The 17046-nt window shown below is 38.8% G+C and overlaps 1 protein-coding gene across 7 annotated transcripts in view; it reads left to right on the top strand.

The window, feature by feature from the left end:
• MYRIP (myosin VIIA and Rab interacting protein) overlaps positions 1-17046 on the top strand; it is a 213203-nt gene that overhangs the window by 186814 nt on the left and 9343 nt on the right. For 5 of the 7 annotated variants that reach the window (XM_032106149.1, XM_032106123.1, XM_032106142.1 and 2 more), the window contains 3 exons: positions 1834-2073; positions 9811-9873; positions 15491-15685. In XM_032106149.1, the coding sequence (XP_031962040.1) occupies positions 1834-2073; positions 9811-9873; positions 15491-15685 (498 nt within the window). The remainder of the gene's footprint in view (positions 1-1833; positions 2074-9810; positions 9874-15490; positions 15686-17046) is intronic. The other 2 variants (XM_032106168.1, XM_032106134.1) reach the window with 1 other exon arrangement.

Here is a 17046-nt window from a genome sequence, read left to right as displayed (position 1 = left end):
TCTTTTGCATGTGTGTAAGAGCATATCATATTATAGAACTGAAGTGAAAACACACTGATTTGAAATCGTGTTCTTGATAATTGAACAGCTTTTTAGCAGAAAAAGCTTCTTTTTAGTCTGCAAAAATTGATTGTTTGGGAAAAGAGTTTCAGCATAAACCCATGGTTCCCCTTCTATTGTACCTCTCAAATTTCTATTGTTTCTTCAAATCCTGATTTTCCAAAAGGGCCTTCTGCATCCTGAAGGTGAACTATAAAGCAATAATTTAGTTGTGTTATTGATTGAATTGCAAATAACTGCAGACAAAAATTGTCCAGAACACTGTGAAAGTGCTGAACAGTACAGTGCAGTTGACTGTGTGAGAGGTGAGAACTGACATTATGAACATGATGTGTCAATCCATTAAAAGCAGTTAGGTGGGTAGGGTTTGTGAGGGAGTGGGCAGAGTTAACATTTCCTGTGAGAACTGGAGTCATTGGTTCATCCGTAAACAGTGCTGCTACAGCTGGTCCTGTTGATGGATTTCCCAATGAATGGATGAGAGAACACAGATTTTAGTCTCTCCAGCAGTGTCTGGTCTTGTCACAGTATGAGAGCCTAAGGCAGACAGGAATAATTTCCTCTCTGAGAATTGCTCCAAATCATCCTCCTAGACCTGCTGAGATGTACCTACCACTCTGGTCCCAGGCTGAATTCTTCATAGCCTCCTTCTGGGTGTTTTTGCACAATTATGCTCCATTTCAAAGTATCTGACACTTTTTAACTCACCTAATTCCATCTTATTTCTTGGACTTGGCTGAAGCACCAAACAAACTATCTAATGATTCAAAAATTTCTCTCAGCAGTCAGCAGGGAGAGAACATTTCCAGAAGGCAGTTAGCATTATAGGTGAAACTGGCTGCTCTGGGATATGCCTGTCTCTCTCCAGGGACTGTGGTGGAAATCAGGGCAAATTGGGTCCTAATCAGACAGCACAGATCCAGAAAATGAATTGATATCCACTTGGGGATTAGTTTTTAGAACAACTGTGAAATATTCTCAGATTTTGTCAGCAAGGGCTGACAAAACTATCCCCTTTCCTCCTTATTAAATGCTGGGCAGGCACCCAGCTAAACAAAATTGCAGAGACTTTGCTTTTCTACAGCTTCCAAAGTGAGGGACTTATGGTCAAGTCTGTAATACCCACTGTTCTTAACTGACCCTGTAAGTGTTTTCCACTTTTAAGAATCAGAGTCAGAAAAGAAGGTGCTCCTGAAGATTTAACTTCTTCCAAGGAGGTTGGCATTTGGAAAATAATCAGCTCTGTAGAGGATCCACCCATGCAAATAATCACTGGGAAAGTTGACAGTCTTAAGCAACATCATGTAACAAAAGAGAAGTTTTTCAAAACTTGTTTCCAGCAGTCATTAAGAAAAACATGGATAATGCTCAAGACCAAGCAGTCAGGGAATGCAAGCACAGCTTACAACTGAAAGCTGAACACAGCTGCCAGGTTACAGGTTATTTCATTCCCACACCTCACTTTTATCTGCACTGTGCCTGTGAGGGATGGCAGTGCTGGGAATTGGAAATGCCACGTAGGCGTATTTTATTAGTTACACACAGATACATAATGATTCTGATAGTTCCTTTTTAGGTAATATGAAAATAAGCAGGAATGATGACTATAATCCAGCAAGTGTTGGTTTATTGGCATTCCTTTTTTATCAGAACACTTAGTGTGCTTTCTTTTTAGCTTCCCTGCGGAGTAATCGTACCTATAGTTTTCTAGGAAGCTGTTTTTCTTTCTGTGCCTATGCAGGAATTATATGTTCTTTTCTAATTTCTTTGTAGGATTTTGATGATTTATCAGAAACAGATATAAGCAATGAGGATCAGCACCACGATGTCAAGCCTGAACTTATGGAGGATGAGCTTAAATCCAGGTTATTTCAGCTTGCTGCTAAAATGAGTGACAAGGAAACATCATCTGGTGAAGAACAAGAGTCAGAACCTGGAATAGATCCAGAAAACCAGAAGGAGAGTTTGTCCTCAGACGAAAATGGCAGAAGTATTCAGGAAGAGTTAAAGAAGGTAAGTGGTCATTCTAAAGGAGTGGAAATAGTACTGTAAGAGTTAGAATCCCAGAAGAGAACATTCTGGCTAGAAAACTGAACACAGTTGCTAAAAGAAACCTGAGGTCCTTTATACCACCCTGAACCCCTTGTGTAGATAAAAGTTCAGTTAAGGTGTGTGTTCCTCTCTGTGAGAAACAGGCAGCCTACAGCATCAATTTCAAGCGGGGAACTTAGCTTGTGCAACAAAACTGTTAACTGGGTAATATTAATGGAGTTATACTTTTTGATTTAAAAACATGTCCAGTTTTTCTTTTCTTGTCTTTGCTAACCAGACAGTTTAAGTGTTTTTTTCCATCCTTTTAGTTGCTCCTCTCCTTTTTGTATCATCTAGTTCATGCTGATGACATAGATTGTTCTTTGGCATCTCTATCAAAATATTTACTGTTTCTTTAAAGCTTTCCAACCCTGTTACTCTGTCAGCTAATAGGCTTCTGAGAGTAGTAACATTTTCTAATGAAACTGAAATTTGGTGTCTTTTCTGATAGTGCCTGAGGTCCCTCATTTGTGCCATTTCACCCTTACAATGAGATACCAGATTTCAGTGTCACTCTACAGGATTTACCACCTCCTCTTCTCCCTTTCTGCCCCTGGATTTCTCTTCAGATCATGTGGTGTGCTTGAATTTGGTGCTACAGGATTCCAGTCCTGCCCCTTGCCAGTCAAGCACACTTATTCCTTAGATCCGCTTAGGCTTGTTCTAGTCTGCTGCGTATCTTGACTTGCCTTTTCGGGTATTGCCTGCATAGCAGGTCTGCTTTGACAAGGGACATGGACAACTCTCTAAAGAAAATCTATTTGTTGTCATTTGGAAGGTGTTTTGTTCAAATGATACAAAGAACTGATATAATACACTGGGAGGTGAAAACAGGATCAAGTCATCCAGGCACATGATAGAGATGCTGTCCAAGTGTGCAGGAACAGTGTCACAAAAGCTAGATCCCATCTGGAGTTGAATCTGTCAAGAGACACAAAGGGAAATAAAGTCTTCTGCAGGTCTATCAGCAGCAAAAGGCAGATGAGGGAAAGCTGGGCTCACTACTGCAGTGACCTGGTGACACAGAACATGAAAAAGGCTGTTACACAACATTGTTTTCACCTCAGTTTACAGGTAAGATTTTCCCTTAAGAATCCCAGGCCCCTGAGACCTATGGGAAAGCTTGGAGCAGTGAAGACTTATCCTTGGTAGAGGAAGATCAGATTAGCAAATATTTCAAAAAACAGGATGTGCCCATGTGCATGGGGTCTGATGGGGATGCACTTCTGAGACCTGAGGGAACTGGCCCATGCCATTGTGAGGTTCATCTTTGAAAGATCATGGCAATCTGAGACATTCAGAGCTATGAATATTGTTTATTTTGGCTTTAAAAAGGCTTCTAGCAGTCAAATGCGAAGGGAAACACGAAGTCCTGCACCTGGGAAACTATTAACTCATGCAACTCTATTCAATATTGGTGAGGCCATTTCTGGAGTGCTGTGTCCTTGTCTGGGCTCCCCAGTACAAGGAACCCATGGACACACTGAAGTAAGTCCAGTGAAGGGCCACAGAGATGATTAAAAAACTGGGACATCTGTCATAGGAGAGAGCTGGCATTGTCTATCCAAGGAAAGAAGAGAAGGCTTGGGAGAATCTCTTCATTGTGTTTAAATACCTGATGGGGGAGAGTGAGGAGTGTTTGATGTGGGAAATAAAGTGGGAATAGAACTCTTTCCACTGACAGGAATGAAAGCAGTGGGTGCAAACTGAAATACAAAGAATTACATCCAAATGAAAAGCTTTTTCCACTGTAATGGTGCTTAAATACTGGAATAGGTTTCCCAGAAAGATTGTACAGTCTATGTCCTTGGATATAATCAAAATCTGACTGGACATGACCCTGGGCAACCTGGTCTAGTTGACTGTGCTTTGAGCAGAAGTGTTAGACTAGGTGATCCCCAGAGGTCCTTTTCAAATACAACGAGCCTGTGACTCTCTGATTCGGAGTTATTTAGCCATGGACTACACGGGAGTGTAAGTACCTCTGTTATCACGTATGCAAATACCTCCGTGATGTACACACAACCTTTCCAAAGAAATCACATGAAGGCTTTATTGTCAGTGCTTGTTAGCAGAATTTAATTTGTTTTTCTCTGGTTTGTAAAGACAAAACAGCAATATCACATTATTCAACAGCATATATGGCCTAGCTGGGGTTACAACATTATGCAGTTGAAATCCAGAATTAAAGGGTGTAAAGAGGACTTTCTGAAATGCTCCTATATAGAGAACTGAGCACAGAAAATGGTGAATGTATGTTGTTGGTGTATTTATTCATCTACATGCCTCTACAAAGTAATATTGGTTGTTTTTTCCTCTCCTAATTGTGTTATTTCTTTAACATTTGTATGTCAGTTATTTAAAATAAAGCAAAGATTAATGGTTTTTTCCTCAGTAAAATTATCTAAAGTTTAAAAAAAGAAGGGGTTTGCCACGTTCAGCAAAAAGGGAATGCTTGGAGTTCCTAATCCTTTATTTGGTTTGGATAAAAAAGTTCTCATCATTAATGGTCATAGTATATAATCTTCTTGTCTATAATAAAAAAACCAGAATACTCCAGTACTCTTCATCGTCTAGACTTCAAGAGAATTGGCAGGGGAACCTTCTCCAGCTGTAGAGAAACAAGCACACTGTTCTCATTCTTATTCTTGACAGTTGTCCTTAAAGGTACTTTAAAATCTTCTGACATGTGCCTTCTCTCTGGAAAACTGGCTGGCCAACATCTTACAAGGAAATACTGAAGATGACAGTGTATAACCCCGGCTGTGGCTGTGGCAGTCTAAAATATGAAGACACCTCAACTCATAAAATATGCACTAACTTTCGGATGGCATGTGAAAGACCGGCACAGAAAACCTATTTTCAGGCAACCAGTAATTTTAGATACCTTCAAAGCTAGAAGTCCCAGTATGCTGTCTCTTTAAATAGCCTGATTATTGGAGAGTGCACTTGTAGGGATTTACAGATCTTTCAGACTAGCACTCAACTTTATTGGTCAGAGTCAGCCTCCTGACCTGGGCATCAGGTTCCAAACTAAATATACAGAAGCATTAATTCTGCACCATTAAAATGAGAGCTGGAGTGCCTAGATTCTGCTTTTTGTTCCTGAACATAAATACTGCACCTTAGCCATCTTGCTTATATTTTAGCCACACTGCTTGTCTTTGTTAGCCTTTAATCTTCTGTTCTCATAAGTTTATTCTGGAACACTTTAGCAACTTTAAATTGCTGGGAATTTCTTGTTCTCGTACACCTGATCATGGAATAAGACTTAAAAAAACATGTATTATTTTTGAATTACTGGAAATTAAGTACCTGGTGTTTATGAAAATCTGACCTGCACCTGTCTGTACCTTTAAAAACCTGGAATTCTCTTTTTAATGGCAACTGGGAATCTCATGTAATCAGATGTTGAGCTGATGCTTTTAAAAGGGTATTTAGTATATTAAGATCTGAAGCATTGGTAAAAATTATCTTTAATGGAGAATTAGCTGAAGTTGTTTGGCATTTATGGAGTCTCAGTTCTCAACTTCAAACTGAGCTCTTGAGTGGTATGTCAGCCTTCAAGATGCAAGTTTGAATATGACAACCTTTAAGTTAATTATTTAGTCCATCTGGGATGCCTGAGGATTCAGGTGGGTATTAATTAACACGAGTTAATTTTGTGACTTGAACTTAAATCATCTTAGATTTTCAGCACCCTCATTTTCATTATCACACAGTTTGTGATTGCCTAAAATGGTCTTGTGGAGATTCACAGTTCTCATTTTAAAACAAACATAATCCTGTAGCAGACTTGTTTTTATGGAAAATGTTTTGTGCTTATTAAGCTGCAGAAGTAGTTCATGGTCTTTTGGGTGTATGCAGAGCCCTGAAAAGTCCATTTGTCTTAGTTGCACCGTGAAAGGCCGTGGTTTTCACCAAAAGCCACACTGAGGGTAGAGTTGGCCTTCAGCCCCTCTAAACTTCAGTTGTGAACAAACCAAAACTCAAATTGTGCAACTGTTGTCTTAGTGAAACATTTTGTACTAGCACAATGATTTGCACAATTCTTTCTGTCTTGCTCTTTTTTTTTTTGATTGGTTGTTTAGTTTTTGTTTTATTCCCCAAACCCTAAATGAATGCCTAAAGAAAAAAGCAAAATGTAAATTCCCTTGGAAGTATCTTACTGGTACTGACACTGAGAGTGGCAAGCATGATGAATGGGATGTATTTACTTCATACTCTTCTCTGTCCATTCTCCTTCTCTTTTAATGCTTTCATGAAGATAAATTGACTGGGTCTTTATTTCATGGTATATGCCAGAATTATATTCCAGAAGACGATTTTGGCAGGCTGCATTTCGAATGCAGTCTGTCTCTGTGACCACTTTATCAGAAACTATAGAGATTATGTTAAAAAACAGATTAGCCCCTGCCATTTTTTCAAATTGCCCACAGAGCATAAAAACTGAAATAGTTGTTAAAACCTTACTTGTGTTTTTTCTTTTTTTCTCTTCTACTTAGTACTACAACTTGCTTAAGATATACAAATGAGCAAGTTAAATTTCCATAGTAACGTGGAGTTTCTCTTCTCTTTGCATTAGTTTGATGCAATGTGCTGTGTGCTTAAGGAATTTCTTTAAATCCCTTTATGCATTTACTTCTGCTCAGAGGATCTTACAACCAAGGCTTAGTAACTGTTTAAATTCTGCTGTTGTCTGTTGACATTACGTGACACAGTGGCTCTTTTCTGAATGACAACCTCTAAGTGAGTTTGTTAAGTAGCACAGCAGGACCCTGTTTCCTAAGTGAAACCTCCCCAGTCTCTTGACAGTATGAATAACAGCATAAATAATCTTTTCATTAAATATTTATGCTTCCATCCTCTGGAATAATTTTATTCTTCTTAAGTTTTATAAAGCTTTATTTTGGGGAAAGCATGTACTACAAGTAACATTTTTATGTGGATTTTTGCCAGAGGCCTGTATTATTTGTTTCAAGAGAGTACATCTTGCTTTTTCGCCAGGTAAATTAGTACTGTTCAACTACTGGTATAATGAGATTGACACTTGTTAGAAAATCTGCCTGGCCTCTTTTTTTAGCAAGAGGAGTAGCCATGGGTGCATGTTACTGCAGAAGAGAGAGCCAGCTCCCTGATGTGTGTATGCTGGTGGCTGTGCTCAGGGCTGGCCTTGGAGGGGGTGGCCAGTAAGGGCTCAGTAAGGAGGTCAGGCAAGCATGGGGCTCACTGGACTCAGTCACTGGAGAGACATCTGCTCACAGCCTTGATGGAGCTGGACAATGGCATTGGACAGTTCATTGATGGGGTCAGTGAATCCCTCCTGTGTTATCACAGACCTCCTGAAGCATCACGGCAGGGATGGCTGGGATGCTGAAACAGCAGTGCTGTAATACCAAGAGTGAGCCTGTGTCTTCTGGTGGCTGGAATTCTGTAGGCATTTGTGCTGGTGCAGGCACTGTCCTCACAGAAGATGATGTCATAGTTTTTGTGATCATTATCTTGCAACTGCCTGAACTCCTGGGTATTTTGGCTGGTGTGTTGGTTCAGGCTGGGGTTAATAGGAAAGTGCCATCCAGCTTCATATGCCTGAAAGCTTTAGAAGTCTCTGAGTAAAAGTTTCTAAAGGACTCAGAACCGCGTGGATCACTTGGGCAAGAAAACAGCATAAGTGCAGTAGTTTTGCTACATTGCTGCTGTTATGGTAGTAATGCTGAACAGTGTAGTACAATGGCATCTTCCTGGATTAACAGCTTGGAAGATATTTGTGTGTCTGTTGTTTCACATTTTTGTGTGCAAGATGCACAGACTAATTTTTGTGTTTTCATGGATCGTTGATTTTAAGATTATGTTAATTAATCTGGGCAGTCTCCCAAAGTCCAGGATTGAAAACCTAATGTCAGCAGCATTGTAAAAAGTGATCTTTAAGGTTTATGAACTGCAGTTATTCTATGCAGAGGATTTTGAATGACAGCAGAGAAAGAGAGATTTTGTTTAGGGAAGGTGAAAAGAGGTATAAAACAATAATCTTCACATTGGGCTAATGGATCCAAAGTTTTAAGTTCTCAATTTAACAAAGCAGTCAAGTATATGTTCAGTTTTAAACTGGGTTTAAGTGGTTTGCTGGAAAAAATTCCCATTCAAGGTATTTCTACTATGTATTTGCTATTAATCAGTCTTTAGTATGAAATATCAAGCTGATCCTGTTTGTTTTGTCAAAATCTGAGTCTTCTGTTTGAAGCATCAAGACCATAAACATTTATTTTTCAGTTTTCGAAAGTGAGCAGTGATGTTTGTGTACCTCCATTTCTGTCACTTTCTGGGGTCAATACAGTTGCATAAATATGGATGTAGATAGACCATCTGAGATTTCTTAGAGTGTCCCACAGGGCCTTAGGCTGCTAGTCCAAAAGAAACATGAATCTCCCAGGTCCATGTTATATCTGTCAGGGTTGTTTCAAAATCCTCACATACTTCAAGCTGTTTCAAAATGCACTTTATCTACCTGTGTTTAAGCAACTGAATCAAAGCCCTGTTAGATCTACTGGTGAAGTGCAGAAGAGGTGACACTTCAGCTGGCTTCACATGGGGAATGCAGCATCTTTGTAAACAGCTTTTCTTCTCATAGTCTCAGTTTTGACACTTACATGCAAGCCAGCTCTGTCCAGTGTGCGTGCAAGGGGGATCTCCTTCAGTTCTCTCCTCACCAAAGATTTATTTACTTAGGGAGAAAACGTCCAAGCCATTTTACAGATACAGTTGCAGAAAATCAGTGAATATTAGTGTAAGCTGCTGGAGCAAAATGGTGGGAAAATAGACTAATTTTTACAACTATTTTGTCTTCTTTTGTAAGCTGCCCAGAGACTTGGCAGTGAAAACTGAGCTCTTTCAGATCTAGCTGGAAGAGTTTCAAGGAAATGCTGCTCCTCAGCTGGAAGATACTTTTGTCACAGCACAGCCAACAGGGCAGCTGTGGTTTTGTCATTACTTCCAGGCAAAACCAGCCAGTTTAGTTTAAACAGGCCTAAGGAAATTAGGGGGATTACTGTAAGCGTACTGGCTTACACTGGAGACTTGTACTATGAAGGGTTTTACTTGTTTGTTTTGGGACAGTGAGGCCAGGAGAGGGACAGCAGTAAACAGTAGGAAGTGATTTGGCGTACGACATCTTACTTAACTTAGCCCAGGTGTTCCCTACGTGGGCATCTGACTGTGGCATAAGCGAGGTACAGACTCTTTGGTAACTGTGTCCAAATTGCAGCCATGTACACTCCAAAAGTGAAGCTAGATGGCTTTTCTTCTTCTTAACACCACTGCAAAAGTATTTTTCCATTCCTAGTGACACTTCTTGTGATGGTAGAAATAGTATTTTCTCGCTATTTCATTTTATAAAAAATTGTATGTGATTTGCAATATCTGTCTCAATGAGGTCTGTTAGTCTAAATCCCAAAAATAAAAATAAATTAGGCATTGCTTTATTTTAAATGTTTTAGTAATAAATGTAAAATCTGAATTTTATGGCATTTTAATCTTGGTAGTTTCTTTATCCTTGCTGTTTATCCTAAACTTCCATTAAGTCTGAACCTATATAAATGTTAACCTCTATAGCTGTCAATATAACTTTTCTGCCTTTTTATTTAACTGCTTGCCACTATCTAGGAAAAACAAAAGGCTTTTGATCTTCATTTAAAGCTGCAGTTTTTATCCACTGTATTGCAGCAGGTGAGAAAGCTTTGTTTTGTTTGTGTCTTCTTACATCTCTTATGTAGTAAGAGATGCCATAACGTGATATTGAGGGTTTCCACATTTCCCAACCAACATTCTCAAACTCAGAACGTTTTCCTGGGAATATCAGGCCTGGAAAATCATACCTTCTGGCCACAATCAATAATCGGTGCAGAAAATTCTTTTATAATAAATCACAGTTAACACGTGGGGCAGACTGGCTCCCTTGTTTGGCCTTGTGATGAAAATTTGGTTTTATCAGTAAAGAAGAACAGAAGACAAAGATAAGGTGTATGATCTTGCTATTCTCATGTACTCACCTCTATTAAGAAATTTGGAAGGAAGTTTTCTGACCATAACGGTCTTCAAAAATCTTTCTAAGTTCTCAATTTAAAAAATAACCAAAACCCTTAATTCATTGCAGAGTTTGTACAGTAAGTAGATATTTTCTCACTTTGCTGTTACTGACTGTTGCTTATCATTCTTCTGGGCGGAAGGAGGTTTCATATTCTGTGCTATTTGAGTCTCAGCTTATGAGGATCACATATTTAAAAAGATTTTCATTATATTCCCCAAGCAAATATATGCTTATCTTGTATTTTAAAATACCTGCTTTTTTTAGTATGTCATACATCATTCTCTCAGTCATAAAATAAGAATCACTTTTTTTTGTGTCAGATTAGCAAGACACTTCTCCTCAACTTTTTCTTTTTTCCTTGCTCTTAATTTTGTCCTATGAGTTCTAATCATCTTTTAATTATCTTGATTTTATTTAGTAAAAATATCAATGGTGACTTTAAAGAAAAAGTATTCTTCCAGTTGTGTAATGTCACCAGTCTGTGTCCAGTGTAGATCAGAATCCTGCGTGGATTTTAAGATATAAATATTTTAATTTCCAACATAGACTATAATATTTTGCCTCTTGGAAAATCACTTCCTTTCTCATGATTATAGGCAACTTGTCTCTAGAAATAAGGCATTAAAAATTAATAGACATAACATTGGTAACTAGATTAGGACAGTGGATTGAATTAGTAAAAATGTGATATTTAGCACCATCAAAAAGAGAGACTTTATTTCTCTGTGTTATACTTTGGAGACTATCAGTAGAATAGTAACTCTCAGTCTGTAAGATAATTTTGTTGGGTTTTTTTCCTAAAGGAATGCCCATAAATGAAGATAGTGATGTTAAAGGTCTAGGCAGGAAGTCTTAAACTTGAACAGAAGAGTAATTCCTTAATATCACAGTTTATCATAGTACACTTGTCTGCCATCAAACAGCCAAATTTAGCCTTTTTTTTTCCCCACAGTCTTTGTGGTAATGAGTGATTAGGGCTCACTTTTGGGCTGAAGATCTTTTGAAGGTCAGGGTTGATGACTGTCACAGATAGCTGGGCATTGATGGCTCTTTTCTTCCCACACTGTGACTGGGATTTTGCTGGCCGGTGAAGAGTTTTTGTTGGGCTTTTCAGGGCCTTCTCAAAACTCTACAATGGACTCCCATAGGGTGGGGAGATGAGGGAGACAGGTTTGGGGTTTGCTTTTGTTTTTACCCAGCTTGGATTCGGTCAGGTTACCCCGACAGGATGAGTTAATCAGTGGAAAAGCAAAACGTATTTTCTCCTCTGCTCCCCTTAACTCCCTACAAAAAAACGAGAGATATCGACTGTGACGCAGTGCATGATATAACACCTTGACACTGGAGCTAAAAATGACTGCACCACAAGTCATCAAGGATGTGGTCAATACTGCCAGGACTGCTAGTGATGGAAAGGTGTTCTTGCTCTACTTCTTGATCTAGCTGTTGATGTCACTGTTCTCTGTTGAATTGCATGTCACTCCCTCCCATGCCAGTTTAAAAGAGCCTAATGACATCATAGTGGCAGAAAAAAAGAAAATGCTAATGGCTGAGTACAATGGGCAGAAAATAATAGTGCTGGTGATAGAGAACTTAACTACTTTAAGAGCATCAAAAATAAAAGCAATAATGTTCATGGAAAGGAAAGGATGTGAAAATGTCACAAGCTGCTGAGATGCATACAAAGACTTAAAGCTCACCTGCTCTAAGCAGTTTGGATACTTAATACTGCTTCAGTTTTATCATCCTGTTTTCCTTCTGTTACTTGTGCAAGAATGCAAATAATGGTCTATAAAACATCTTCCAAGTGTAGCATGCTTGAGTTAAACAACACAGGAAATATTGTCAGCATCAACAGGGAAAGGAAAGAGAGACAGCAGAAGGACGAGGAAGTGGCTAACAGTCAGCAAGAGGTATCTTAGACCACTGAAACATAATCTTCTCAAAACAGGAATACTTTCCATCTGACAAACAGAAATGACAGTAAAGAAGTTTTACAGGATATTTGTTATATTCAGTGCATACATGTATGTGTGTATGCTTGTATACACGCACATTTTTAGCATTTCATTGGTGTTAAGACTCAACCACAAAGAACTCAGAGAAATAGAGCATGTTCTTTTGACTTATCTTTAACATATTTGTGACCATGGATATTAATTATCATAAAAAGGATAAATGCATGTTTTCCTGATTCCATTAAACGCTTAGTCTCAAGTTCAGTAAAAAATACGGTTCTCACAACTAGTAGAAACACTCATACTTGGGTCTGCTGCATGGATTTGATTTGGAAGCAGTGGTGTTGATTCAGAAGTAGGGTAGCACAGTTGAAATCAGGATGCATCCCAGGGTTTCAAGAAGAATGGTTGCACTTAGCTTTCCTGTGCTAGATATTTGTACCAGACATCTACCACATCCATATTAGTTCTTTGACTCACTTGACAAGACAGAGCCTGCGTCACGGCATAACAGCTGTCTCTGTGAATCACTTAGAGGTGTAAACAATGACTTTCTGGCAAGGGCAAGATAAATTAGACAACCAAGAGGTGTTTAGAGCAATTTGAAATCCACCTACCAGGGTAATCTTGATGTGTGTGTGTCTGTGAATTTTAGGTGATTTTTATATGATCTTGTAAATCCTAAGTTTGACATGGGTGGTTGGGGAGGGGAGAGGTTTGTGAAGCACAAAAACCCTGCAACACACTTTCTTCTTTTATTATTATTTTTTTAATTTATTTTGGGTTCTTCCCATTACACATGTTAAATACTTATATCTAGAGCACCTCACTATATTTACAAACTGACCATTTTGGAACATGAGCTGTTTTAACAGTGTTTGACAGTTGCTCAGAAGGAGGGTAAAACATATGGAAAACCATTAACTAAGTATCCAGTTTTTTACAAATCACATTTCTGCACATACGGAGGATTAGATTGGACATTAGGAAGCATTCCTTTGCTGTGGGGTTGCTCAAACATTGGCTTCCTAGAGAGGTGGTCAATGCCCAACCCTGTCAGTGTGTAAGAGCCATTTGGACAATGTCCTTAACAACATGCTTCAACTTTTGGTCATCCCTGAACTAGTCAGGTAGCTGGACTAGGCGATCATTCGTCATCTTCCAAATGAAAAGATCTTCTCTTCTCTTCTCTTCTCTTCTCTTCTCTTCTCTTCTCTTCTCTTCTCTTCTCTTCTCTTCTCTTCTCTTCTCTTCTCTTCTCTTCTCTTCTCTTTTCTCTCCTGTTGAACTTCTTTTCCCCTAGCCATTACCTATTGAGAAGCTAGGGTATTTTTCACTCAAAATCTTGATTTCACAAAGATTTCTATCACAGACCACTTTACCTGGAAAACAGAAAAATTATTTTATAGTAATTGGTCTGTGAAAAATGCCAATATGGATTCTCCTATTGTGGTATAAAAATAACTTTTTCTAGTTCAATTTAATCTTTTTTTGAAATTCATCATTAACTACAAAGGATAATAAAAAAAACTTAAGAAATAATGACACTAAAGTGAGGCTACAGTTCTTGAAATGGAGAACATACATCAGTGAATATGATGAAGAATATGTAGTGTCTGGCCTTCATCCTTTTTTGTTCACTACTCACAGAATATAAGGACTAGGTACTTGTGGAAGCAAATAATAAAAGAAAGTAGCATTGATTTGTCTCTTCTTTCCTATAAAATTATTGATCTGTTTTTAACCTAATTGGCACTTGTGAAAATAAATGGAAAAAACCAGTAGGCTATTCATGGGGTTCAAGTATTTGTTCTCAGTAAGAGAGTCCCAGGCCTGCTTGTTTGGGGCTGTGTTGGCTGTCCTAACAAGCTAAAGATCTGAGTGCTGCAGCATAATGTATTTGCTTTGTTCTTCTTCTCTTGAATCTCTCATTCTAATTATTTCTTGTAATTCAGAGGAGTAACAGTGCTAAAGATGCCTTAATGTATTGATACTCAACAATTGAGTATGTATTGCTAAAAATGTAGCTTTTCAGTAAAAGTCTTATCTAACATAAGAATGGACATCTGATTAAAGGAAAGAGATAATGGAAGTAGGTTTCCAGTTAACCCATCAGAATTTATGGGAATCAGAAGAACAGTATTTCTCCTATATCCTGCCTTTATACATTTTTAATCTGTTATACTCTCCTGTACCATAGAATTTACTGTATAGAATCCAAAGACTGTCCGTTTCCTCAGTATTGATCCACAGATATTTTGTTTGTGAGAATATTTACAGACAGGTGAGCCCCTAATTCACATGCGTAAGTATTTGCAGATTTGAGGAATTAATTAAATTTTGGTCTAAAATTTTTCACACTTTCTTTTAGGCAAAGCACCATTAAAGGTATTGCATATATATTCAGTGACAGCATTTTTATTGGCTTCAACAAGCTTTGGCTCAATCTTCAAGCTGTATAGTTTGGATGTTGAGCTTGGTGCTTGAAGGTACATCAGGTGAAATTTTATTCCTCCATCAGAGGAGTTGTCCTGAAGCTTAAAGCTATGTGAGAATCATAAGAATCAGGACAGTTAATTACAAATTAAAAGTAAGGAATACTGCTAGAAAGGTTTTCAGTTGTTTTTAAAAAGTTGATAAAACTGCATGCTTTTCCTTGGTATCTGATATAATTTAGTCCGTATTAAAAAAACAGGTAAACTGAAATTTAAAATAAAAGGATATGAGTGTTTGCACACTTATAGCTCAATCTTTTTTTTTTTTTGGTGATCATTTAATTCATAGTAAGAATTTTAGTAAAATGCTATCCTTACAGGGCTACTGAAGATTGCTTTCCCACGTTTGCATCTGCAGTGAAACGGCTCCTGTGGATATAGACATACATGATTGCACATCTCTTTGCCAGTATCCAAAAAGGAAAATTGTGTTTTAAAACATGTTTAAAACACTTTTGCAAAATCAGCTTTATGTAGCTCACTTAGAGTTTAAAGCTGGATATCTGTGTGCTCCTTTTGGATAAGATTTGGACCATACCTCCAGTAGAATTGTGTTGTAGAATTGCATGTGTATGTTATTCTGCATGCTGTAGCACTGTGGGTATGTGGAAAGGGGAGGGAGGAAAAGATAAGTAAACTCCAATGCCATTACTTGGTTCTTGCCATGGTCTGTTTGCAGCACATGGCCATGGATATGGTTTTAGCATGGCTGAAGCTGTGGCTGATAGAAGGTGATTTATATCTTACCCCTCTGTGCTAATTTAATGCTGTTGTTTTCTCTGTCTGTTCTTGTAACAAAATAGAAGTACTCTGCTGTCTCTCTCTGCAACATATCTACAGAAGTCCTGAAAGTCATCAACGCCACTGAAGAACTGATAGCAGAATCCAGCGATGCCTGCGATTTCCCAGATGACAGTCAGGACAGAGGGAGAGGAACCCTCCCGCTGGGCACAGATCCCGTCAGACTCGATGAGCAGCTCACCACCCTGGAAGAAAATGTAAGGACAGAAATCAGTGTGTGAAAGAGTCACATGTGAGTGAGTGCCCCTGTGAGTGTGCACCAATTCAAAAGGGAAAGCACATGGGCAGCATCAGTGGATGTTCAAAATTAATTTGGGGTTTATAAACAAATATACAAACAGAAGAAAAAATTGTGTTTCAGCAGTGCTTAGCTGTGTTGGTGGGGGTTTTTTTGTCAGTACTTTAAAATATTGAGGGGAGGGGAGTTGGATGCTTTGAGGTTTACAACTAAATTTAGAAACTCTATCTCAAAAGCTCACTTATACCCTCCAAACCCTTGTGGCTGTGTGGCTATGCCATGCCTGGCTGAAACCACACATCTCCCAGTCTCAGCACAGCCTCATCACTACAAGGGCAGGTGGGGAAAGCATGTTCCCAGTCACACAGAGAAGTGGAGAAGCTCTTCCTCCCCCCACACATCCCCAGTACACCGTGCTGAGCACCCAGGGAGCTGGAGCTGCCTCCTGCACTGCTAGAAAGAGCAGGCTGGAGAATCTGAATTAAACAAACATTTGTTTGTCCATGTCCAAAAAAATCAGAAAATCATCTGTCTTTTTTCATGAGTACCTGTCATCTGCAGGAGAAAGTGCAATGCTGAATCATAGAGGGAAGTCACTACCCATTGGAAATTTTTGTGAATCCACTTAATGGAGTTGGTACACCTGAAACTTTCGATTTTCTCTTCCTTCCACATTTAAGTGATTACATTTCAGTGATCTGTCCCTTCATTAGGAGCTCTTAAAGATCTCATAGGAATCTTCACTGTCCCATTATAACATCCTGATCAATTCAAGAAAACAAATCCTGGTTTCCTTTAGCTACAGAAAATTTACAGACAGAATCTCCTCTTAGGAGATAAAATCAGTTTCCTCCACAAAAACACATTTCCATAGCAGCTTCAGGCTAAGAACTGAGTGGAAGATACCCTATGGCACTAAAAGCCAGTCCTGGCACCGGACTCTCTCTCTGAAATACTAAAGTGTTCTAGCTCCAAACACCACAGAATTCATCTGGTAGGAAAATGAATACGGAATAAAAATCCAAGTCCAGGCTGGACCACATCTTCAGAAGAACTGAGAAATTCTGCAAGACAGAGAGCAATTTGGGGAAATCTGCTCCCACTGGATTTTTTTTGGAGAACTGTGTTGTAAACTACCTAAGGTGCATGGGTTTTTTTCCCCAATTGCACTCTTCTGATCCCTCCCAGCAGTGTGGAGCTTTGGCATCTGTGGTGCTGTGGCCTCCAATCATTCATTTGGGCCAAGAATTTCTCACTGAGCAGACACTGGGCACAGAGGCAGAGCATTTCTTGCTTTGTCATCGCCCTCACTGCAGCATT

The sequence above is a fragment of the Corvus moneduloides genome, chromosome 1 (genome assembly GCF_009650955.1).
Source record: "Corvus moneduloides isolate bCorMon1 chromosome 1, bCorMon1.pri, whole genome shotgun sequence".
Taxonomy (NCBI): domain Eukaryota; kingdom Metazoa; phylum Chordata; class Aves; order Passeriformes; family Corvidae; genus Corvus; species Corvus moneduloides.
Note: the sequence above shows the minus strand (reverse complement) of the source record. Positions and strands in the feature narration are given on the sequence as shown.